Raw genomic sequence first — 24,259 nt, 5'->3', positions numbered from 1 at the left:
AGAGAGCTGAATGTTAGCGATTTTACTGGATGTGTACAGAAACATTTAATCAATATTTAATAAAAATATTTAATCAAAAGAAACCAATGTCTGCTTTTTTTCTACAGGGATTTAGATGCAGTATCTGCAAAATTAGCATTCATTGATACAACTTTGTTGAAATCCCACTCAAAAATATATGCAACATAATGCACTTCATATTACAGGATTGAAAACTTGGGAACTCAGAAGGCTGAGGATTGTTTCAGAGTTTTTGAGCATGCTATAAGGGAACCCGATCCTTGGTACCCTTATGCTTTTACACAAACCAAAATAACAGATGTAGTGGAGACACCATGGTATCTATCTTACTTGCACACACACTTTGACCTACAGAAAATTCTTATGCCTTAGAGTAGGAATCCTAGCTCATCTTGGTAGCATGAGTAAGACTCTTGTAAACTTGCTCCCTCCCTTTGTTCTTTTTTAAAATAAAATAATGATCTCAGGGCTTACTAAACTTTCAGGTTGAAAGTAGAAGATTGTTTAGAAAAGTTTTCATGAAGTATGTAAACAGTAACGATTAATGTAAACATCATGTTCTCACTCCTGAGATACCCACACTGCAATCTTTTCTTAGTTGTAGATTCATTCACCACATTCATCCATCTACAATTCTGTAACTGTCCAGTAGGTTATCAAACACATTTTCTTTCATTTTAAATAGGCATGTACCCTAAATCTCTTCAACACCAGAAAGTGCACAAAGCAGTCAGAGAGTCATTTCCATTATTCAGGATTTCACTGGATATTTTTTTATATTGAAAACTGAATTCATCACATGAATCATGAATTATTAATTCCCTCTCTGATCAACTGTTGCAGAAAAGCTAAGGAATCTGTTAAGAGGATTAAATTAAAAATGTAGCTGCTGGGGCCTCTGCTGATCTTCAATCCCTTGAATGCCCTACAACCCCAAAGTACATTTGAAATATGTCAGCACATCCTTTTTCTTCTAAAAAATTATATAGTTGCCCCAAGTCCATATGATTTCCCCGGGCACCATGTGCATCAAAACATTTTTCTTCCAAAGTGGAGAACTTTCGTTGCTTCTGGATCTCAGCATGTCCTCCACCTTCCAAAGAAACATCTTCTCTGTGCCGAATAAGGATTCTTTTCCATGTTAATCTTCTTATCCTGAAAGCAATTGAGGAAATATTAATCTACTTATAAAATAAAGACTGTTTTGGGAAATACTATGGAATAACTACTATCACAAAAGTCAATAAATTCTATTTGTGTATATATATTGACAGAGATAATGGTTCACGAGCTGGTCACAGAAATACTACTCACATGCAAACACTCTCATAAGCAGAAGCTTGGGGCTTTTTTAACTCCTCAGGACTGGAAACCTTTAATGCTATCGCTCACAAAATAATTAATGAGGATGTGGTTTCCATTTCAGGACTCACTTCTGTCTTCCCTGTGCTAAGAATTCTCAGAGACTCTTAGCTGATACAATCAAATTACAATGCTTATTTAGTCTGCACCACCCAGAAAGATAAATGATGGGAGCAAAATTAAACACAAATGTGAAGTGATATAAAAGCACACAAATCTAACACAACTGGGGTACTGCAATCCATCTCTATAAAAGTGAAACACAGAGGAATATAAAACAGAAATAAATGTGCATCCTGCAGTACCAGTTTCTTTGAGTGTTGCAACCAACAGTACAGTGGATATTCAGAGTTGTACATACATTATTATAAACACAAATACTTTACAGATCTTCACAGCTTGGGAGGTGGTTGAATTTCCACCTTCTGGCCACATGTAGAGCATGACAAAATGCAATATTCTAACTACTAATGGCATTTAAGCATAAAGAAGAACTAACCTTGACCAGAACTCTTCACAACTACTTTGTAAACCTTCTACACAAACAACACCTGGCTTCCCTGGCATGCAAAACCCTGACAGAGAGAGCTCCTTGGCCCATTCAATAATATTCTTTCTTTTTTGCTTGTTGTAAATGTGATGACTGTAGATCCACAATCGAGTGAACATGGTGACTTCTGACTTTGTGGCATCTGCGGCTGTCATTGAGAAGGATGAAAGATCTTTGTCAATGTAAGCAGCTGCATGGTCTTTAACCCATTCCCTTGCACTCAGTATGCAGGGCTCGCCATTGAAGTTTTGCATCAAGTATGTTTTTAGATCAGAGTTCAGGAGAATCTGCTGAGAGCGGCTTAATAATGATGACCTAAAAAAAAAAATGCAGATAAATATATATATGTGTTTACAATTTAGCATGTTTTTTAAAAACACAGAATAATAGAATCCTTACGTTTGGAAAAGACATCCCAGATCAAGCCCAAACTTTGACTGATGATCACCCTGTCAACCAAACCAGCGCACTGAGTGCCAAATCCAATCATGTAGTGACCACCTCCAGGGAAGTGACACCAGCACCTCCCTGGGCAGCTCCTTTCAATGACTGACCAACTTTTCCATGAAGAAATTCTTCCTAATGTCCAAACCTGAACCTCCCTTGGTACAGCTTGAGGCCATTTCCTCTTGACCTGTCACTGGTTCCCTGGGAGAAGAGGCCAATCTCCACCTGCCTACATCTCCTTTCAAGTAACTCTAGAAAGTGATAAGGTCCCCCGAGTCTCCTTTTCTCCAAGCTAAACCACCCTAGCTCCCTCAGCTGCTTCTGATTAGGACTTGTGTTCCAGACCCTTCATAACTTTTCAAAGGTTTTGCTTCAAGTTGCCAAGAAAATCAGGCATAGCTAGATAATATGCACTTGCTATTGATATTTAACTCATATTAGCTATGAAAACATCTTAATTATTATTTAATTGGTGTGCTAGCTCTTGAATTCACAAACAGCACTACCAATCTGTAAAATAAAATCAAGAAAAAGGTACTTGAAAAGTAAGTATGGTGGCTGAACTAATTTCCTGTAATACACAAGTCTACGTCTTTAAACAGAAATAAAAAGATCAGAAGGCTGGAAGAAACAGCATTGTGACAAGGGAAGAGTAATACCTTTGATTATCTTTTCACCCCTTTAGTAAGTCTTAAGCTGTATCAAAATAGACACATCTTTCTTCCTGAGCATCAGACCTATGAACAGTATCTACATGTAACCCTTCTGTACAGGTGATGGCTCCTTCTCACTTTTTCCCTTTCCTTCACTTATTTGCTGAGCACAACAGAGAAATCATAAGCTTGTATATTTGTTTTTTCTTCAGCACTGTTGTCAATCTGGCTTAATTCAGCAGTAAACCATCAAAAAAAAGGACTGCTTTCTCTGATCATAACTGTATTTGTGCAGTACACTGTAACTTATAAATGTTTTTATTAGCAGTTGTACCTCACAGTAATTTCTGGGAGAACAGATGGATATTTAAATGGTAAAGCACAGGACATAGAGAATTCCACCTAAAAATAAATGAGGAAATGTTTATTTCACATAAGCCATAAAATCCCACAAAGTAATACGATAATTTTTTTTAAAAAGGGTTTACAATACCGTAGAGGCATTAGGCACCTCTGTCTTTACATTCAGTATAAACTGAACTTTTGAAGATGGCACCTCTGCAGACTCATTTTCAACACAGTGTTTCAGTTCAGCTAGAGCCAGTTGGTCTGTGACAGCAAACTCTTCCTCATAAGGAAACATGCTAGACAGTAAATCTAACTCTGAAATTTGTATCTCTGCTGCTTCTTGGTTGGCCATTTTTGTTGTTCCTTGAGCAAAGAAAAATATAGGGAAGAAAGACACAGCTTGAATATGGGAGAAAGTTCATTAACTACTCATATGAAAATCATGTTAAAGAATCACAGAATACGCTGAGTTAGAAGGAACTCACAAGGATCATCGAGTCTGACTTCTGGCCCTCCACACGACAATCATAAGTCACACCCTGTGCCTGAAAAGCATTGTCAAACACTTCTTGAGCTCGGTCAGGCCGGTGCAGTGACCACTTTCCCGGGGAGACTGTTCCGGTTCCCAACCACTCTCTGAGGGAAAAAAACTTTTTAAGTATCCAACCCTAAACCTCCCCTGACACAGCTTCATGTCCTGCCACTGGTCGCCAGAGAGTGCCTCCCTCTCCACTTCCCCTCCCGATGAAGCCGTAGACTTAATGGATATTAATAGTTATGAACAAGCCCATCATAACCAGCTCGTGTCTCCCGGGCAGTCTGGGTAACACACACAGACAGCCCACGCAGTTTCCACTGCCCTGAGGTGGGAGAGGACGCGCTGGTGTCTCACCAAACCAACGCCTTCCACACAGGGCTGCTACTCGGGTGTCCTGAGCACTGGGGAGCCTCCCCTGGCCCTCGAACACACCACCACCGCCCCACTCCACACCGCCCGCCCCACACCGCGGCTCCCAGAGAACAGAGGAGGGGAAAGTGAGCCGGCGTCGCACCCGCGCATGCGCATGCGCGTACGCGTCCCGCACCACCCCACGACACCCCCCTCCCCCCCCCCGCCGTCACGGCCCCACAATGCAGCGCGCCAGAAGCACGCATGGCAGCCGGTGACCGCCGCCCCTCCACTGGTGATTGAGGTAAGAGGTTGCCGTCTGCCTCGTCTGGCGGAGTCATGCTCCACCAAGTTGTTTGCCCTGCCGCACCGGCAGGTGAGGGACGGGAATCCCCCGAGGCTGCCGCCGCGCTCCTACCGCCGCAGCTACTCTCCTCCCAAGTCCGGACTCGCTCTGCCGGCACGCTGCGGCCGTCTCCTCTGCCGGAAGAATGTGCGGGGCTCCTGATTGGCTGCGACAGCTGTCGCTCATTGCGCGGGCCAATCGGAAGCAGGCGGGGCCGGGTCATGGGGGCAGCCCGGCCGCGGGCCGGGCCGGGGGGCTGCGGGCTCGGGGATTACGGCTCACCTGCTACTCGCCGGACGGGAAGTGCGGGCTGACGACAGGGTCCGGCCTGCTGCCCGCCGCAACCTGAGGGTTCCCCAAGCGAAAAAGCTCTCAGGGCTTTTTTTCCAGGGTGTCAGTCAAAGGCAGGTGTGCGTTTGGTCGTTTACAGACCGTTCGATCTTATTTAAAAAAATATATAAAATGCTTCAGTCGTTTAGGCTGTGCATTCATCGTGAGGGCTTTGCCGTGGTGCAAAGCCTGTCGGACAAGTCTTCCCAGGCATAGCTGGGGTTAAATTAACAGCCCCACCTGTTGATGCTGTCGTGCATTCCCGGCAGGAGCAAGGACAACTTGGAAAGGATTTTATTAATTAAAATTGTTTATACAAGACCAAGTGTTGTAGCTTTTTGCAGAAAAATATGCTGTAGAGGAAGGTTGTTGGGTGAACAGTTACTTCTTTTTCTGAACAAGGTGAATGCTAAGTTGTAAAAGTTGGCAATTCTGCTCTCGATGAAGTGGCTGCCGAGCAGCCATCAATAATTGGGTCATCTGCCCTAAGAGTATGCTCATGCAAACATGCTCATGTTTGTAAATGGCTTTTCAAAGAAACCGTCCTCTGTGAGTATCATGCCTAAACTCTCCCCAGCTTAATTTTTCTCTTTGATTCTCTTGGTCTGACTTAATTATTTTGCCTCCAAGCAGACAGTTGTGCTCTGGTGCTGGTGTGCTGCCATGTACCAGCATAGAAATTAACTTGGAAAGGTGGACTGATACAGATTTAGTGCTGGTTGTGTTTACGTGAAGGGTGGACAGCAGGGTTAAGCTAGCCTGCAAAGATTGCAGATTCTTGATTTTGAACCCTTTTAGCTTTTTTGTTTTCATTGTACAACGTGAGTTTTAAGTTTTCCTGAGATTTTTGGATGATCTTTTGTCAGGTAAGGTACAGGGGCTACAGACTTTTGGAGACCCTGGGGGGCATTCCCTGGTTTAGGGAGACACAAGAAACTTACCTGAAAAAGCTATTAAGACCCCATTGGCTCCTTCCCCTGTTCCTATGTCCCTGAGCTACTCCCTCCCTATTCCCTGATTTGCCCTTATCTTTGTACTGCCTCGAGACCAGGTTCACCCCCAGGCCCTTCAGAGACTGGTACGCTTGGACCCTCCATGTGTGTGTGCCTGTGACCTGAACATCTTACTGGGCGGCTGAATAATATATACCTGTGGATATTATGCAAAGGCCCTTTTGCTTCTTTATCTGGGACTCTACTAGCAGCAATGTAGGCTGCTGCACAGACTAGAAACTAAACATGGTCTATCACATGCGCAGTAGCCGCCTATCTGAAGTCAAGCACTTGGGTTAGGACTCTGAAGTGGTAGATCACTCTTGTCGAGAAGGGTCCACAGCTATAGTGGATAACAGACCTGTCTGAATTATTTGCTTGATATGTGGGGAAGGTGATGATAAATCTTCCCCTGCAAAGAAATTGAAAAATCGGAATTCCCGTGGTCTGTGTATCTTCAAATATGTCAAGAGTATTTTACTTCTGCTAGATTTCATCAAAGAAACAGGAAATTTGCAGTAAACAAAATAAAAAGGTTGCAAAGTCTTCAAGATTGAATTGGGACAAAACCAATTCTTTTTCATAAAATTTCTGTGGTATTATTTCAAGTCCTTAAGGTTTATAGGATTTTTGATAACAAAGTTTCCAGTCTTGTTGTTTTGTGCAATGCTTTTGATTTAACATTTTAAATCACTTGGGTTTTGTAATTCACACTGTGATCTTGCCTATACAACAGTTACAATTGTTTCATGTTAAACTATAATTAATATTTTTTGTTTTGAAAATGTCAAATTAAAACAAGTTAATTCACCTCAAGGGAGCTTGGCCATAGAAATAGCTTGTGTAGCAATGAACAAGGGCAACCAAAACTACTTTCTAATCGTACTGTTTTTTCTTTTTAGGTCACTCTTCCTTTTAAGAACAATTACAGACAACAAATATGGGCAAGAAACGCATCAAAGGCAGAACTGCACAGTCTGATGAGTCTCCAGATATACTGAGTATGTTTCCTTGGAGAAGTTTGTGGACCTAATGTTTATCTTAACCTCAGAGAAGGCTTGAAAGCTCATTAACATTAGAAGGTCTTCAGACTAGTCACTGGCTTTGAAGTCACATATACAAAATCTGGATTTTTAATTGAAACTCAAGTCTAGCAAGAAATATTGTTGTTGTGACTTTTCTAAGCATGCTAGAAAATAATAATCCTGTCTTGAAAACTGAGATTAGTTTCTGGTTTTTTTAGGAAACTCAAACACACAGTTCTTTACTGATACAGATTGTGTAAAATTACTCAGAATATAAAGGGTTTGTGGAGTCAGCTGCCAAGCTTAAGTTGTATTTTCCTAGTGAAAAGTTTGTTGCAGAAGATTCTTGCTTTAACAGTAAAAGCTGTGACTAAAATACTTTTTATGAAGCAGTTTTCCTTTATTCGCAGCTAATTTGATACTGACTCTGGACACTTCAGCTCTCATAGTGTATTTTGGTTAAAACTTCTTTCTGTTCTTCTGTTCCAAATAGTTCCTAGTCACAGATACTAAATTTTATCCTCCTAGCTCCACTCGATCTCACCTGTGAATTTTTTTGGACTTGTTTACCTTGGTTGTTGTAGCTTTTTTTTTTACTTATGTTGTGTAGCATTCTCTTTTCCTACCTTATCTGCCAGGTTACAGATTGTGTCTTTCTCATCTTTTTTGGGGAAGTGATTTGAACCAGATTAATTTAGTTGGGGGGAGAGCATTTAAGAGTTTGAGGAGACTTGGTGGGATGGCCTGTTTAAGTCCACTGTGCTTTGATTTCCTGGTTGTCCTGGTCTTCTTGTGTTAGCTTCTGTCTCTAATGGATGCCTTTTTTATCTACTTTTGTCTGGTTTGGTTGTTGGGGGCTTGTTTCCTGGAGTCAGGGTCAATGTCTGCTGTAACTGTTCCTCTTTTTTCTCCTGCAAAAGAGACCAGTTATGTTCTAGCTGCTGCTGGCATCTGAATTTTTTGCCTATGAATAGGTTACCTTAAGACGACAAAGACCTTTAAAGCTACAAATGAAACTAAGACTAATCATGGTGAATAATTCCACTATAACAGTAGTTGCCAATATACAAAAATTTTTTTTTTTGTTTTTTAAATGACAATTTTGTAGATGAAGCTTATGTTTTTGAGAAAGGCTAAAAGAATGCTGAATATCTATGTTTGTCTCTTGTTGGCTAGCATTTGCACTTTGATAAAATCCTGTAATCTTTGACAGAAACAAAACTGGAGGTACAAAAGTTTGCACCAATTTCAGTTTAAGCCAATAGAAGTTTGCAATCTTGAGGCTGTAATCTTGCCTCAACAATGATAGTTTATGAGCTGTCACACTATCTGAGCAATAAAAACAGCTCAAAGTTTAGGATGCAGCAACAGTATACCCATATTGTCAATGGTGGTAACAAAAAGTTTCTTTCTGATACTCTGATAAATTGTTCATGTTTCTTTGGCTCTAGAAAGACTATCCTAGCTTCTGTATTACTGCCAGTGTATTAAAAGCTTGCATTTTTTATGCTACCTACATCCTTCTTGTGCTTTTTAATTTGTAGAACCTGTGTGCAAGCATATTCGTAAAGGACTGGACCAAGGCCATGTGAGAAGGGCACTGCAGAATGTGGAATGGCATGTTTGTCAGGACTGCAAGGCAGGCAGTAAGACACAAGAGAAGGCTGAGGAGGAGGAGACTGATGAAGGCACTTCGATATGGTTATGCCTAAAATGTGGCCATAGGGTATCTCTTTTGTTGTTAATTTGTCTTAATACCTTTCAGTGTCTCATAATGCAGCGGAACAAGAGAGTTTCTATATAAATTCTTATATTCTCTTTTTTTATTGTAAAGATGGTGCTACCTAGATGACTTTATATACTGTAGAGTGTGATTTAAAAATGTCTGCTCTGAATGTCAAATGAAGTACTTGGAAGATGGCTCAAAGACATTTAGTAGGCTTAAGGCTAAAACACCATCTTGAGGACTGGTTTTCCTAGAAAGTGAATTATTTTGCAGAGAAAATAAAAATACTCATAATCTATGGGGTTTTTTTGCAAGATCTTAATGCTCATGTTAGTTCATGAAAATTAGAACTCTGCATGCTGAAGAGGTTTTGGTTCTGTTTCGTTCTTTCAGGTGTTTAGACTGGAATTTGTTCATTAAATGTTCAGTCCCATAGCAGCTTTATTCTGCACCCAGTAATTTATCCATCTGCAGAAATAAATATTTTGAAATAGATATCCATCTGTTGATCCCAATTAGTTGAACGTAATTGAACAGTTTTGATTGTAATACTTTGTTTTTACTCTGAATTTATGTATGTTTCATTGGCAGTCAAATGGATTTTGTGACACTTGTGGTTATCAATATTGTAGGGCTGTGACAGAAATTCTCCTGGCCAGCATGCTTTAAAACATTATGAAACACCAAGATCAGATCCCCACTGTTTGGTTCTCAATTTGGACAACTGGAGTGTGTGGTGAGTTTGTCAAGCAGCGCAAGACAGAGCTGGAGGGCGGCAGAGGCTGGAATATAATTTGTCCTTTCTTTGTGAATTCTGAGATTTCTCTCTAGGCATATGTTAAAGTATTTCCAAACATGTAATTTCTAGCAGTCTTTGCTGAGATTTGCAGAATAAATGTTATTTTAATGTAAAATTTATGATTTGGAAATCTTCATAATTAAGGTTGAACTTGACCAACTAGTAAATGTGTTTGACTTATATTTAACTGTTTTTACTTGGTCAGAATACTGACACATGGACACAAATGTTGATCAGTAGATCTAAATCTTAAGTTTCGACCTTGGGAAGAAAGTTCTTTCTGATGTGCACTTAGTGACAACATTACTTTTATCTCCTCTGTAAATATGATTTTTAATACTACATATAGACAGGAAGCATAGCCAGAATTTCAAGATGCTACTGGATCAAGCAATACAAAATCCACCAAAGTCCCTGGTAGTTTTTGCTTCTCTCAAAAGTACTTATACACTTGTGTATATGAGGGGAACCCCAATTTTCTAAACTGTGCTGTATAGAAATACTGTACTTGACATAAAGAGTTTTTCTTTTGCTTAGTAATGTGGTTTTGCAACTTAGTATCTGTCATTTTGTTCATTTTATATAACATTATCTATTTACTTGATCATACTTAGTACTCACATGTAACGATCACTACTTTTAATGAATTCTAGAATGGAAATGGATATTGTCAGTAACATTATAACTAATGAATTAGTGAGCTTGTCTTTGTGAATTTTAATTAGTGTTAAAATTGTAGGTTTGAAGTGCCCTATTTTCCCTGTTTTTTAATCAAAATACTTGCAAGTAAGAGGAAGTTGTGGAAGTAAGATGATTTGGCTTCCTTCTAGAATTTCTTGGTTGTACAAACTTGCCCAAGAAATGATTCAAAGATTGATATATTGGCTATAAACTAGTTGTAGATCAAACCCACTGTCAAGAACTGTATTTCAGAGTGGGCCTAGTACAGAAATTCTGATCAAAATTTTAACCAAAATCATAATTCTAATAAAATTCTTTTATTCATTTTATGAATGTGTGATCAAACCTCTCTGTGGTGTGCATGCACATGTGGTTCCAATTGGATATAAATAATAACTGTAAAGAGTTTAAAGACATGCGGAGAAGAAAGGGAGGGTTCTAGGTATTCACTAAGTTCTGTGCTTTTGGGTTTACAACTGCTGTTGTACTTATTTTCAGTGCTGGTCAAACAGCCATCACTAACAAGATCTTTTCCAATACCTTGATCCTTTCAAGATTGTCTACAACTTTTTTTGACAGGTAGAAGGTTATGGTGTTAAAACACACCATGGAAGTAACTGTCCTTTGTTATTCCAGGAGTGAGAATGTCTATTTTTATTATTAACCAGATAGACAATAGACAAGCAATCAGGGATCCAAACAAAAGCTGAGTCAAATTTTTAAATGAAATATGAGAAAATGTGATGACTATAGCTAATGCCAGGGAGGCTGGAGATTTGGTGAAACACTTTGCTGCAGACTTCTGCTTTTAATATCAGAAAATTGAGTCTGACTTATGGTAATCTGAAATCTCCCTAAGAACTGTAATTGGTGTTTTCCAAAATGCAGAAGTATCAGTACTTCTTTAAAGAGTTGATTGGGTGGAACAAAAGTGGTATGTGTAAAACTCCTTCAGGTGTTTGTGTCCTGTCATGGTTTTAGCCTTCTTGAGCCTTTATGACTGCAGCTTCTCCTACGATTTTCTCTAAAGCACATTACTGGCATAACCTGAGCTGCTTTGTTTATAAAGAGACAAATGGGGTTTGTATCAGCAGTAGAAGAGCAAATACAAGTCTGCAGGTTTAAGGGTGGACACTTGAATTATTTCTTATCTGATTTAAATACAATTAAATATTTACTTGGCTAGAATATTCAAAGTATTTTTCCATACCATAATATTCATAAGTCATTTCCTTTAAGGCTTGATATCTTAGCTTCTTGATTTTGGCAAAGTTATCCAAGCTTTTCTTTTTCTTGCTGCAGGGTTTCTAAGCACATCTTTTAAAAGTTTAATTTATATTTGTAAATTGCAACTGCCAGTCACCAACATAATTTACTAAAGATAATTTTTAAGTCTTTTATTTTTGTGACAAGTAGATTGAATTCTTCTCTAAGACTTATAACTTTTACACTAAACCTTGTGATTTTATAACTTTGTGTAATAAATTGCATCAAAAAAGTAAATAGCTTAGGATTTTTAAATAATAGAAAAAAAATAGGATTAATTGTTTTCTTTTGGGGGCGGCGGAGACAGGTGCTACCCATGTGATAATGAAGTTCCATATAAAACTTCAACCCTTTTGGGCCAGACTGTGGATTTTGTTAGAAAACAAGTTGGTATTGACTCATCACATGCAGGTAAGTAATTATAGTATAGGTACAGTAAATCAGGTCTCCTAAGTTTTGGAGACAGTATTATAAATCCAGAATTTACACTCCTTATGGTAAAGGGAAAAACTAATTTCTTCCCTTTTTTAATATTCTTTGTCACAATTCTGATAGCATAAGTAATGTCCTAGCCCATAGGCCTAATTAGATCAGGATTTTGCTCAGCATCCCCTAAACATTTACAGACAAAACATACAAGAATAGGCAGAAAAAAGGACAGTTTTACTGTGACTTTTTCTAAAATGCGATGTTCAGTTTTCTGCAAATAGGCATTTGACTTTCAGTACTTAGGGTGCTGTGTTTATTCATCAGTGTTGCTCAGTCTGTCTTGAGATCTAAAGAAAAATTGTCCTTGTTTAAGGATAATTTGATTTGATTTTTCTAAAGTCTTTTAGTGGGTATTTTTGAATGTATTAGGAATGACTAAGTCTCCAGCTGTTGCAGCACATATCCTAATGGAAGGAGTAGTATACAGAGATTTTGTCACTGGATCTGTATGTTTAGTTTAGGCAGCTGCAGTGCTTTTAGAACTCTAAAATATTGTGTTCATCCTGCAGTCTATCTGTAAAATATGATTGTTTAAAAGAAAACAAACCTAGCAAAAACCCCCTGGTTTCCATAATGGCAAAACTAGTTTTGTACAAGGCATTTCCACTAGAAAAATTGGATGAATTTGCATATGAAAATAAGTGCTATAACAAATAACTGTAAGAAATTCCAACACTTGGGTGAAATCACAGGCCTTGTGGGAAATGGAACACAAACATCCAGCAGTGCTACGTGGCTGTCTCTGAATTCAATTTTTTCAGGAAGCAGGTGAGGTTTTCCTATAGGGAGCAGAGTTTTTTGAGTGGTCAGTCTTTCCCAGAGAGACAGTTGAACTTCATATGAGTTGACAAAATCTTCTTCTTGAGTTTGAGCTGGAAAACCAATGAATACTTGCGTGCAGTTGTTGCCTGTTTCATGTGTTCTGTGTGTTGTTGTTCATCTATCTGTTTCTTGTTCTAAGATTGTATTGTCCGTTTTTCTTGTTTTTTCTGAACTTGTTTTACTTGATTTTACAGATAGTATTAGCTCTCAGCCCTATTTACCAGAAACCTAATAACAGCTGACAGCCAAACGGGTAGAACCAGTGGGGATGTTATTTTGAAAACTGCCTGGAACTCCCTTACAGCTTTATTAAACAGGCTGTTGAAATTCTCGGCAATACACCAAAATAATTTGGGGGAAAATATTTTTAACTTGTCTTGAAGACTATAAGCCTTTCAGTATCATCTGATTAGGTACATGAAATGAATATGAGAATGCCTCAACAGTGGGAGCCATTTGGATGTTGTGGGAGAAAGCCCTCACATAGGTGATTTTGAAAGGAACATTCTGAGGAATTTCAGAGTATGTTGGCATAAATGGCTTGTGTGCCAAGAGATGTTTAATTTGCTTGCTGATTCAAAATGGCATTTCAGGGGGTTTGCAATTTGTTGTCTTGTTTGTTTTTTAACTTCTATTACCTAGACAATTTAAGAACCTAAACCAGTAGTTTTGTATTTAAAAATGAAAGAATTAAATATCATGTGTATGAGCTCTAAACATCATAGATTGCTGCCTGCTGTAATAATCTTTTCTAGCCTACACCCTATAACTGTGTTAACATGTGATATGTTTTTATTATTTCAGTCGAAAAACAAGAGAACAAAGAAGTTGAAAATAAAAAAATAGAAAAAGACAGCAAAAATAAACAAGGAAAAGAAGTTTCACTTAAAGAAGAAAATTCTCATTCAACTGCAAATGGAGAAGTCACTGTGAAAGGACTTAGTAACTTGGGGAATACATGTTTCTTTAATGCAGTGATGCAGGTACAGAACTTGCTGTTTTTAGAAAAACTTTGAATGGAAAAAAAGCCACAAACAAAAAACAACAACCTTGCCTCCAGCATTTTACAGTGACACAATTAGAATGGGATTTTTTATCTGCCAGGAATGATGGCTTCTTTCTAAAAATAGTGTGTTGGCCCAGAGAAATACGAAGAAATGGAGCCACAGGTTCAGACTTGCTCTGAGGGTAAATACAATAAACTGCGTTGTCCTTGAGGGACAGCGTTTTTCACTGAAATAAAATAAGCTTGACAACTTCTAGTTATTTTTTAAAAATATGAAATATTTCACCCTTGTGACCTCTTAGACTATAAGAGATTAGTACTCAAAAACCATGGGTGTTCATTGTAATAAAAATGTCTCTCTCAGCAAAAGGAAATCAAAAGTAAATATTGGATGAAGAAAACAGGATGAGAAAGTTGCAGGCATTGCCATCTTGTGTGACTTGTTCAGCTCAGAAATGTAGAATATACTTGTTCTTTCACGTGTATTGAAACTGACATTATCTTGTGCTTTTGATACTGAAGCTTTACTCAAAACAAAATTCCCACTGTACTTGCAGATTTTACTTTGATTTTGCTTTTGATTTACTTTTAAACACTTTAAACCAAGCAAATACATACATTGCATTTTATCCTTTGAATTTTTGGAAATAGACACTAGTAAATACACTTGTCAAAAGATCAGTCTGTGTAAGGAAAATACATTTAGGGTTTCTGCAATATGAAGTAATGCTTATAGAGGGCATTGGAGGTCCTATTAGCGATACAGAATGTACCTTTAAATCTTAAACACAGATGGGGATTCTAGAGTGGTAATTAACCACTTTAGTTCTATGTTTGGGAAAATGCTGCTAAACTGGTTGCTACAAATTCCATGACTAAGGAAGTTCAACTGCCCTTCCCGTTGTCCCTGTTTTCCAATCTCTTTCTGTCTTTTGTGTTCTACAGAATTTATCACAAACTCCAGTCCTGAGGGAGCTACTTAAAGAAGCTAAAATACCTGGCACAACGATTAAAATTGAGTCACCTGAGCTATGCATGGTAATATGCTTTGACCTCCGTAGTGTTTATCCTCACCTTCCAGTCCGTTAAGGAAACCAGCAATACTTATCTGTCAATTTTAAAGCCGTTCCTATTGCCAGCTTCCTACTCACAGCCCGTAAACTCCAACTCCATCCCCAGCAGACTGCTCTTGGCTAGCTAACCCACTCTCTTATAACACCCATCTTCATTGGATGGGAAAGGCTGTTTCCACTCTGATAATTAGCACAGCCGTGATTCATCAGGGGCAGGGTTGCTTACAGTCCCTTCTCTTACATGGTCCAGCTAAATACTAACAAGATTAGGGTGTAAAATCAGCAGGAGCTTCACCACTGCTTTCTGTAAAACTGCTTCTGAAGTCAATGGAGGTATTTTGTTCAGAGTGTAAGAGCAGTGATTTAATGCTCTGTCGGAGAAGGAGTGCTTTATGATGTTATTTAAAGGATGAAAATCCACTTGTCTAAATGCAAAATAGGAAATTAGAGGATGTCTGTAGCACTAACTTAAATAGCACACCTGTCATTATAGTTAGAGATTTGGATGACAGAAAATGCACAACCTTTTTTTAAGAAACTGTGTTTTTTCCTAGTAAAGGTGAGAAATCCAGACTTTGAACTAAGCAATAAATGAGTGAGTTGTGATATCGTTTCATGATAAACTACACGTCGTTTTTGTCAGGTTAACTGATTACCATTTTGGAATTTTGGGTATTCTGTTTGACAATAACATTTTCAGGAACTGAAAAGGAAGAACTTACTGTAAAACAATCTGCCACTGAATTAAGGCAAAACAGCTCTGTTGCTTTTCTTTCAAACAGGAACCTCAGCTAATAAAACTAGATCAGCCGGGTCCTTTAACACTAGCCATGCATCAGTTTGTGACAGAAATGCAAGAGACAAAAAAAGGGGTAGTGACTCCTAAGGAACTTTTTGCTCAGGTTTGTAAAAGGTAAGTATCTGTACAATTGCATGTCATAGTGGGTATGAAAAAGTTTGTTGTTTAAGACTGTCAGTTTTTCCTCTTTTTTTATCTCTAGCTCAGAACAGAGCATACAAAATTTGTAGAATAATTTTTAATTATTGAAAGAAATCTTAATTTTTGAAAGAAGAGCAAAATAAAAATTAATAGCAGTAAAATGAAAGCTACTCAGTGACATACTGTGTAGCTGGCATCATATTTTTAGAAAATACTGTATGTAGACACTTGTTGCTTTTATATACTTACATTCTGGAGATTTTGTCCATGTATATTTGCTGTGAATAATTTTTGCTTTATCTCTGAATTCAGTTATACTTTAAAATTTCATTTAACAGAGCAATACGATTCAAAGGTTATCAGCAGCAAGACAGTCATGAACTGCTTCGTTACTTACTTGATGGAATGAGAGCAGAAGAAATCCAGGTGAGTGCTAAAGTCATAGTTGTGCGTACCTTTCTCTTCGTACTCTGGACCCAGACTCTTTCTTCTGCTGAAGGGAGAAAGAACATACTTCCTGAGATGTGTCAGCTTCTGAAGTGTGGTTGTGCTGTCAAGCACTCACTTGAACCATATTAGCAACGAGAACCCACAGAAAAAGTGGGTTGGGAGTATGTGTAGGCACCCTAAAGAATATCCTTATATTTTAATTTCTGAAACACACTTGCAGAAATTCCTGGGTTTTATGTCAGTTTTCACTTGCAACTTCTCTGGTGATTTCTTTTTTTTCTTTTTTTTTTTGATATCTACAGGAACTGTTGTGTGGTTCTACAGGTATTTGTGTTGTTTGTATTGATTCTCTTAGTTGGTGAAGATTATACTTTTTCCTCCATCTGAAACACATCATAAAATAAAGTAGCTAACTGAATTATTTTAGGAAATTTTACAGAGTATATTTGTTTTGAAAATTTCAGCAAATAAGCATTGGAATGCTAAAGGCACTGAGTGACTCTAACAAACAAAATGAAGAAGAACTTAAAAAGAAAATTAAAGGTAAATTATGACAGCATCAGTAACTTGTAAAATCTCCTTTGTTGAAGTATATAAAGCAACATTAACTGTATTAACTAAAAGATACATGTTTATTTGTACAGCTTTATGACCTCTTGAGTATGTGTGTATCTAGAATAAAAGCCTCAATAATTTCAGTCTATATTTAAATGTCTTGCTGAACTTTGTTGGCATTTTCTTCTTAACAGGATAAGAGAGAGTTGATTCTGTAGACATCATACATTAAAATATGTTTAGGCAATGATTAATAATTCAAACATAAGAAATTAAAATACTAGTATGTGAATATAATTTATGCAGCTGCTAATAGTCCATTGTTACCTAACAGTAGTATAGAAAAACTCCAAACAGTGAACAGAAGAATTTTTTAACTTTTCAACATGACTTAGGAGATGATCTGACAATATAAATTCAGACTCTGTTACTCTGAAATTACAACTTGAGGAAAATGGTTTTGTTTGTCTGACAAAAGTTGGTGCTTATTTTTTAAGTTCAGATAGTTGTTTCAGTCTAGAGAGAAAACAGGAATTCTTACTGAGATGCAGTACTTCTTAGAAAATAGGGAAAAGCATTTGAGCAGAGAAAGTGGTAGAGGTATGGTTTAACCAAGCTGTGTTCTAGGAATGTATTTTCATCACCATTCTTTTGATCCACAAAAGATTCTTAATTTAAGAATCTTGCTGTATTTGCTATCCTGAGGAAACCAGAACAGGCCAACATGTTCTGTCATACATCTTGCATGTTATAGTCTCCTTTTTTATTCGGTATGTCGTAATGAGATTGGTTGCCAGTATATTGTGTGTAATATTTTTAACTTTACAATATGCTTTTTGAATTCTCAGAATATGAAAAGAAAAAGGGAATACAAAGTTTTGTAGATCGAATCTTTGGTGGAGAATTAACCAGCACAATTATGTGTGAGGAATGCAGAACTGTGAGTAAACTGCCTGCTCTGAATAACCTGGAGTGTCATGTCCTGTAATCTGCAGGAGAACCCCAAAGTGACTGTCTGTAGAAATAAGACTTGACTAGCTGCATGCTTTTCAAAAAGGAGGATGATTTGGCTGGAATCTTTCTTCCACTGTGCTTTAAAGTTAATCTTGCATTACCTTTCAAAAGCCTTCCAGAAAGAGAAGTCAGAAACAGCAAGCTGCCTCTGCCAGAATTCTCTCCTAGATTCCCAGTGAACACTTTCCAGTGGTACAGATCATAGAGCAAATTAATTGTTATGGGGCCCTTTCCTTTTTCATTCAGGGGATTTTTTTTTTTTTTACCACAATGAAAAATCCATGGGAGTGCCAGGAGAACAGTTAAGATGTTATTGGGATAATATATCCTGAGAATTAAGTAATTGAGTGTATTAGCAAATGGGCTAGTTGAATATCATGATGGATTACAGCTATGGGTCTCTTAGGACCTAAGGTGCAATCTCACTAGATAACTGACATTCATAAAAGTATTTCCTGCTTATTTCTGTGGTAATGTGACTCCTGGATTTTTGGTCATTGGAAGCTATTTGTGGAGGTAAATGAACCGTGTTTTACAGTTGAGTGCACAAGTAAAAGCGGGCCTTGAATGCACATGTGCAAATACACCTGTTGACAGCAAGCCAGCTGTTTCCAAACAAAATTAAATTGGACTCTTGATTATTCATTTAAAGGTGTCCTTGGTCCATGAGTCTTTCCTTGATTTGTCACTTCCCGTACTAGATGTTCAGGTAAGAAACAGTCATAGGTACTTTTCAGCTTTTATTTTTTTTTTATTCATATGAAAACACTTATTATACAGTCATTAGGAAGAGTATTTAAGCTTCTTTGTAGAAGTCGCTCTTTTGCAAGTCAAAATTGCACAGAAAGACAGAGAATAAGATTTTTAATGAGAGTCATTCCTGTAAGTCGTGGCTTATAAATTGTCTCTGGAAAATCACACAGATTGTTTGAGTTCTTTGGGGGTTTGTTTTCACATTTTTCATCCATTTTCCTGCACCAAGTCCAAGAACACCTCTCCTAATATTCAGGTTATGGAATAAAGATAAGAAATGTTGATAGGATAGTATGTGAATATTTATTTGAATAATCTTCAGACACTCAAAGTACTTGATTTGCTTTATGTTTTGTATTGATAATCTCTGTGTGTAATAGTTCAGATTTTTTGTGTAGCACTGTTTACTCATAAACATTGGAATGGAACCCCCAGAGCCAAAGGGGCTTGACTTCGGCGTCAAACAAGTTTCCTTTTAGCAGAAGCAAACAAATTCTGTGGCAGAGAGTTCAACAGAAAATGTCTCTGCTTGTGTAAAACATTACTCTTCAATGTATTTAATGAGATCTGTTAGAGGCAAAGGTGATGTTGCCCCTTTATAGGTTTAGGTTTTGGCCCTCAATAGCCTTACTTTTCATACTGTTTCATTCTGTTTCATATGGACTCTCTGAAGTGAGACACTCCTTCCATTAACACCAGGGTGTGAGTTCGTTGAACATTACATCATTAAAATGTTACCTTAATTGAAAACTCAGATAACATCTCTATTTCTGTGGCTGTTCTGTGGCTTTTTGGGTTTTGTAGAAAGGGAAAATTACAAAGAGAGACAACGTTAAAAAAAACAAAGAAAAGGAATCTGAAGATGAAGAGGATAAAATCAATGACCATTACCTTAAGCAGAAATATGAGCCCCGTGGTACAAGTAAGCACCTTCAGAAAAAAATGAAGAAACAGGCCAAAAAAAAAGCCAAGGTTGGTTTGGATAGGTATTTCACTTTGTGCTTGCTGTTTCTGTTCAAGAAATTCTTTTTTGTTTCCTTAGTTTACATGAAGGAAGAGATAGCTTAGAACTTCTCCTCTTTTCAAAATACACAATTGAAAAGACCAATTATACCCATGTCTTTGGTGTTAAGATGTTCTGTTGAGCGTTGCTGGGTAGGAATAATATAATAATATCCAGTAGAATTTGTTGCCTGTCTGAAGAAGCCTTAATTTGTATCATACTGTTTTCCAGTCATTGATTGCAAGAATATTCACAACACTTTAGAATACAGACACAAGAAAGATCAGGAAGATAGCAAGGGCATCATTAGCTGTCTTTTGATGATACTGTATAACAGGGAGCAGTAGGAACTATGTCTGAGTGAGGATAAATTCAGTATTGGTGGAACTGATAACCTCTGATCATTAAATCATAGATTATTCTTCCCCCTCCTGCCTTGTGCATCTATGGCATGCAACAAAGATTACAAATAAGTGGTAAGAAATGCTAAATATCATTTATACTTACTTTGTTTTTTGTACTCTTGTTTATTATGTATTTAAATGAGCAGAGCCAACGCCGGCAGGAAAAACTTCAAGGAAAGGTGCTTCACTTGACAGATCTCTGCACAACTGAACAGCCAGAGATAGATGTCAAGTACAACCAAGAATCAGATACTGAAATGAGCTCCGAAACTCTTGATAAGAAGCAAGAAGAGGAATCATCACATGATTGCAAAGATCACTGCTTAACTCAGAAAGACTTGAGTATACAGGGAAATAGTACAGAAATTCAGAGCAGGCATGAAAATGGAGGAAAGCCAGAGCAAGAGTGGGAAGAAAACGAGTCACTCGTGGATCTCTCTATGGAAGGCTTAGATTCTCCTATGAAGTTTGTCAATGGTCTTGACAACCTGTCTTTGAAAGAGGAGGATGATGACAATGAAGATGAGGAAGAGTTTGCTACAGACTTTTCAAAACTCCACTTGGGTGCCAGTGACACAAGTGACACAAATACCGTGGATGGCCTTCAGCGTGTTCCTAACAAGACTTGCGAAGTATCTACAGATGACCCCGAAGTGGCATTTTGTACGCTGGCAAACAGGGAAGAGCTAAACCCTGAGGAAGATTCAGTCCATCATTGTTTGTATCAATTTACCCGTAATGAAACACTTACCGAGACCAATAAACTACTGTGTGATGTGTGTACACAAAGGCATTGTGGACCAAAGAACAACTTAAGTATGACAGACTTTTTAAAAGAAAACTTTAAACATATCCCTGTCTGCTTCTTGAGTGGGTAAAGGGTGGGGGGATTATCCCTTGTACAACTTTGTCTACTTTCATTCATTGTATTAAAGGGGAATGCTCAGCTTCTCAGGTCTTGTAATAGATGACATTGTAAATAGTAAAAATAAATTCCTGCTGTAACCTTTGTTTTGATATAAATCACTTGTTTTAATCTTTGGTGATTTTTATTTTCTGCAGGTGAAAAGAAGTGTGTTTATACTAATGCCAAAAAGCAGATGCTCATCTCTCTAGCTCCTCCAATTTTAACCCTTCACTTAAAGAGGTTTCAGCAGGTAAGTAGCAGGCTGATACATGTATATAGCCTCAAGTTAATATGTATATACATGTACATATGCGTGTAGTATTAGCTTAATTTGAAAATATGCTGACATTACTTTTATTTTCTAGAAAACTAGTTTGGGGTTTTTTTTCCCAAAGTTTGGAAGGCATTCGTATGCAGCATTGTGTTTTGTGGTCTTTGAGGCACTAACGTGTGTTTCCCTGAAAGAATATTCCCTTAATTAACTGGAAAAGACTGTTTTGGGAGTGTATTCACAACATATTCCCTCATTATTCTTACTGCTTACTGTGTTAAGCAGAATCTTAGCATTAATGGTTTCCTACTATTACAGCTGCTCATGGGCTCATATATTTCAGTAGGTATAGGTAAATAGGATCCCTTACTAGTAACAAATAAGTATCAAGTTGGCAGAAGTGGAAAAGAGAGGATTCTGAGCCTTGCGGAGCAGAAGGATGAAAGGAAAGTAACTTCAGTTTTATTTACAGACACTGAAGTCACATACCTGTTTATTCCCAAGTTGTAGAAAAATTTTTGACTCAGGGCTTTAGCTTTTCAAGAGAGAAGGAGGAAAGGAAAGGAAAGGGAGACAGTACCTCTAAATTTAAAGCTGTTTGGTGTTTTTGGTCAATATACTTGAAAAATAAGGGAGGCAACTTTAATTAGATGAAAACCAATTTCATGTAGAAAATGGAAATGTGTAGCCTGATCCAAGAGACTGTAATATGAAGAAAATAACATTTATCATCATCTCCCTTTTGTTTTTCCAGTTTGATGCTGGACAATTGTTTGATTAAGGTGGGAGCAATTTGCGTCAGTTCGGGTGTTCTAAGATCAGATCCTCAGGCATGTGACAGTATCTGAGAAGCCAGAGTTGGCCTCATAGTTACTGAAGTCCATTAGAGCTGATTCTTTTTCCACTTCTGCTACTATTACATTAATGTATGAATGAGCTGAAGAGCCATCTTAACTTGTGCTCCAGTGCAGCGTGTGGGGGCAAGGAAATAATGCTGGAATACTGGACATCAGAGAAAAAAAAAAATTGCTTTTACTCAGTTTTGTGTAATGTAAAACTAATTTGTGTTGTTGAAACTTTAACCTGAAACATTTAGTAACTAAGTGTGGTTTTGGTATGCTCCATTTTAACATGATGGGGTTTTCCCTCTACTTTGGTTGTTTAAGGCTGGATTTAATCTGCAGAAGGTTAACAGGCATATCAAGTTCCCAGAAGTGATAGACTTGGCTCCTTTCTGTACAGCTAAATGTAAAGTAAGTGGGAAAACAATCAGATTCTCCTTTCCCATGTTCTAATGTGCTTTCACAACAAAGCTGCATAGCAAAATCTTTGTACAATGCTTCTCAAGCCTGTTACTTTGTGTGATAACTTGCATTTCACTGCTCATAACTGTAGTGCTTGCATGAATCTCTAATGATCAGTTTCCATTTCATCAGCAAAAAAATCAAAGAGCTTATATTCTTCAAAACCCAGCACTTGGCTGACATAGCTAAACTTGTGGTTTTCTAGAATGTGGCTGACGGGAATACAAAGGTCTTGTACTCTCTCTATGGAGTTGTCGAACACAGCGGAACAATGAGGTCTGGGCACTACACTGCCTATGTTAAAATGAGAGCTATGAACAACCACCTCTCTGATCTTGTTCTTCGAGGACAATCTCATGGTAAATCATTGGAAATATTTTACAAATTATTTCTTACAAAATCACAAAATGGTTTGGGTTGGAAGGGGTCTTAAAGATCATGTAGTTCCAGCCTCCTGCCACGGCTGCTAAGTTCTCTGAGAAAGGCAATGAAGCTAGTGAAATGATATAAGGAGTGGCTGAGGGAGCTGGGAGGGCTCAGCCTGGAGAAAAGGAGGCTCAGGGGAGATCTTATCACTCTCCAGAACTGCCTGAAAGGAGGGCGTAGTAAGGTGGACGTCCTGCTCTGTTCCCAGGCAACCAGTGACAGGATGAGAGGAAATGGCCTCAAGCTCTTCCAGGGGGGGTTCAGGTTGGACATTAGGAAGAAAAGAGGACAAAATAGTGTTAAGCATTGGAAGGGGCTGCCCAAGGATGTGGCAACATCCCCACCCCTGGAGGTGTTCAGCGGACAACCGGATGTAGCATTCAGTGCTCTGGTCCGGTTAACAAGGCAATGATCAGTCACAGGTTGGATTCCATCTTGGAGGTCTTTTCCAACTCCATGATTCTGCGATTGTAGTCTATGATTCTTACTGAAGAACAGTAATAGAACTGATTGCTTCAATTCTTTTTAATAACTTTTACTCCTAAATTTTTCCTTTCACAGCTTCAGAAACCGAGCCAGTCGAAGGTCAGTGGTTCCACATCAGTGATACCCACGTACAACCTGTCTCTGTGTCCAAAGTGCTGAGCTCCCAAGCCTATCTTCTGTTCTATGAGAGGCTGCTGTAACTCATCAGAAGAGCCTTCTTGTATGTGCAGCCACCTTGTTTGGAGGTCTGAGAAGGCTGACTTGGAAATCATGTTGTTGACATGTTGGAGCTACTGTATAGCAGGAATTCACTTTATGCATTTTAGGCACTCTGGCAAGCAGCTAATTTACACTTTTTCCAGTGTTTCCACTACTTTTCAATAAAAGATTTTTCAAAGTTACAGCTTTGGGTTTTTGTTGAGTAATTTGGTTTTGTTTAGTTTACAGACTGCAAAGGGACTGTTATGGCCAGCACTGCCTTTTTGTTGTAGGTCTTTTTCTTTGAGAGCAGCTGCTGGACATTTTGAAGTGGTTTGGGATCTTCAAGAGTTAGAGTGCAAGATGGTACATAGATCTTGAGGGAAAGTGCATATCTCTAGAGAGCTGGGTGCAGTTCAGTGGATGTGAGTTACATGTTGAGCAGCTGATGGCCCAGAAAACATTCTAAAAGGAAGATGACACCGGCAGTTTATTTACAGACACGAACAGGACAGGGCTGCTATGGAAATTGTCTCGAGCTATTTATTTCTTCAGCATCAGTCTCATTACATGATTCTGATAATGGAAAGACGCTAACAGCTCACAAATCCAGGCAGCAGGCCAGAAAACTTAATGTTACAGCATACTTTATAACCTTCTAGACCAATCACATGAAGCAAAAGCACATAGACAGTAGTTCTATCCAATCACCATAAGCACACG

At 38.1% G+C, this 24,259-nt stretch overlaps 2 protein-coding genes across 14 annotated transcripts; one reads left to right on the top strand and one right to left on the bottom strand.

Annotated features, from left to right (window-relative positions):
- Positions 1-55: 55 nt before the first annotated feature.
- Positions 56-4,817, bottom strand: RWDD2B (RWD domain containing 2B). 3 transcript variants are annotated; one of them, XM_054628457.2, is made up of 6 exons: positions 4,689-4,817; position 4,049; positions 3,527-3,744; positions 3,368-3,435; positions 1,883-2,248; positions 56-1,176 (listed from the first exon to the last, which is right to left on the bottom strand). In XM_054628457.2, the coding sequence occupies exons 1-6, from the start codon at positions 4,800-4,802 to the stop codon at positions 930-932; spliced, it is 1,014 nt and encodes a 337-aa protein (XP_054484432.1). In that variant the 5' UTR covers positions 4,803-4,817; the 3' UTR covers positions 56-929. The 3 variants fall into 3 exon arrangements, with proteins under 3 accessions (XP_054484432.1, XP_054484431.1, XP_054484430.1); XM_054628456.2 differs by lacking the exons at position 4,049; positions 4,689-4,817 and adding exons at positions 3,867-4,017; positions 4,274-4,378; XM_054628455.2 differs by lacking the exon at positions 4,689-4,817 and having other exon boundaries at positions 3,867-4,384.
- Positions 4,488-23,739, top strand: LOC129117650 (ubiquitin carboxyl-terminal hydrolase 16-like). 11 transcript variants are annotated; one of them, XM_054628444.2, is made up of 18 exons: positions 4,488-4,574; positions 6,841-6,939; positions 8,508-8,689; positions 9,322-9,425; positions 11,743-11,846; positions 13,551-13,729; positions 14,698-14,790; positions 15,608-15,738; positions 16,104-16,191; positions 16,680-16,758; positions 17,619-17,710; positions 18,437-18,493; positions 19,342-19,509; positions 20,091-20,760; positions 21,007-21,101; positions 22,289-22,375; positions 22,632-22,785; positions 23,414-23,739. In XM_054628444.2, the coding sequence occupies exons 2-18, from the start codon at positions 6,879-6,881 to the stop codon at positions 23,536-23,538; spliced, it is 2,469 nt and encodes an 822-aa protein (XP_054484419.2). In that variant the 5' UTR covers positions 4,488-4,574; positions 6,841-6,878; the 3' UTR covers positions 23,539-23,739. The 11 variants fall into 11 exon arrangements, with proteins under 11 accessions (XP_054484419.2, XP_077030457.1, XP_077030458.1 ...); XM_077174341.1 differs by lacking the exon at positions 4,488-4,574 and adding an exon at positions 4,867-5,020; XM_054628443.2 differs by lacking the exon at positions 4,488-4,574 and adding an exon at positions 4,872-5,024.
- The last annotated feature ends 520 nt before the right edge of the window (positions 23,740-24,259 follow it).

This window comes from Agelaius phoeniceus, chromosome 2 (assembly GCF_051311805.1).
Source record: "Agelaius phoeniceus isolate bAgePho1 chromosome 2, bAgePho1.hap1, whole genome shotgun sequence".
NCBI lineage: Eukaryota > Metazoa > Chordata > Aves > Passeriformes > Icteridae > Agelaius > Agelaius phoeniceus.
This window is presented reverse-complemented; position numbering and strand designations above follow the sequence as displayed.

What these genes read in the sequence shown, in the direction of transcription:
- RWDD2B (XM_054628457.2), bottom strand. Translation starts at nt 4,802, where the DNA reads ATGAGCGACAGCTGTCGCAGCCAATCAGGAGCCCCGCACATTCTTCCG. An exon ending in AGGTGCCTAATGCCTCTACG is followed by an intron (nt 3,436 to 3,526) that starts GTATTGTAAACC and finishes ATTTATTTTTAG; the next exon opens with GTGGAATTCTCTATGTCCTG. An exon ending in CTCCCAGAAATTACTGTGAG is followed by an intron (nt 2,249 to 3,367) that starts GTACAACTGCTA and finishes TTTTTTTTTTAG; the next exon opens with GTCATCATTATTAAGCCGCT.
- LOC129117650 (XM_054628444.2), top strand. Translation starts at nt 6,879, where the DNA reads ATGGGCAAGAAACGCATCAAAGGCAGAACTGCACAGTCTGATGAGTCT. An exon ending in TATTGACTCATCACATGCAG is followed by an intron (nt 11,847 to 13,550) that starts GTAAGTAATTAT and finishes TTATTATTTCAG; the next exon opens with TCGAAAAACAAGAGAACAAA. An exon ending in ACTTAAAGAGGTTTCAGCAG is followed by an intron (nt 21,102 to 22,288) that starts GTAAGTAGCAGG and finishes TGGTTGTTTAAG; the next exon opens with GCTGGATTTAATCTGCAGAA.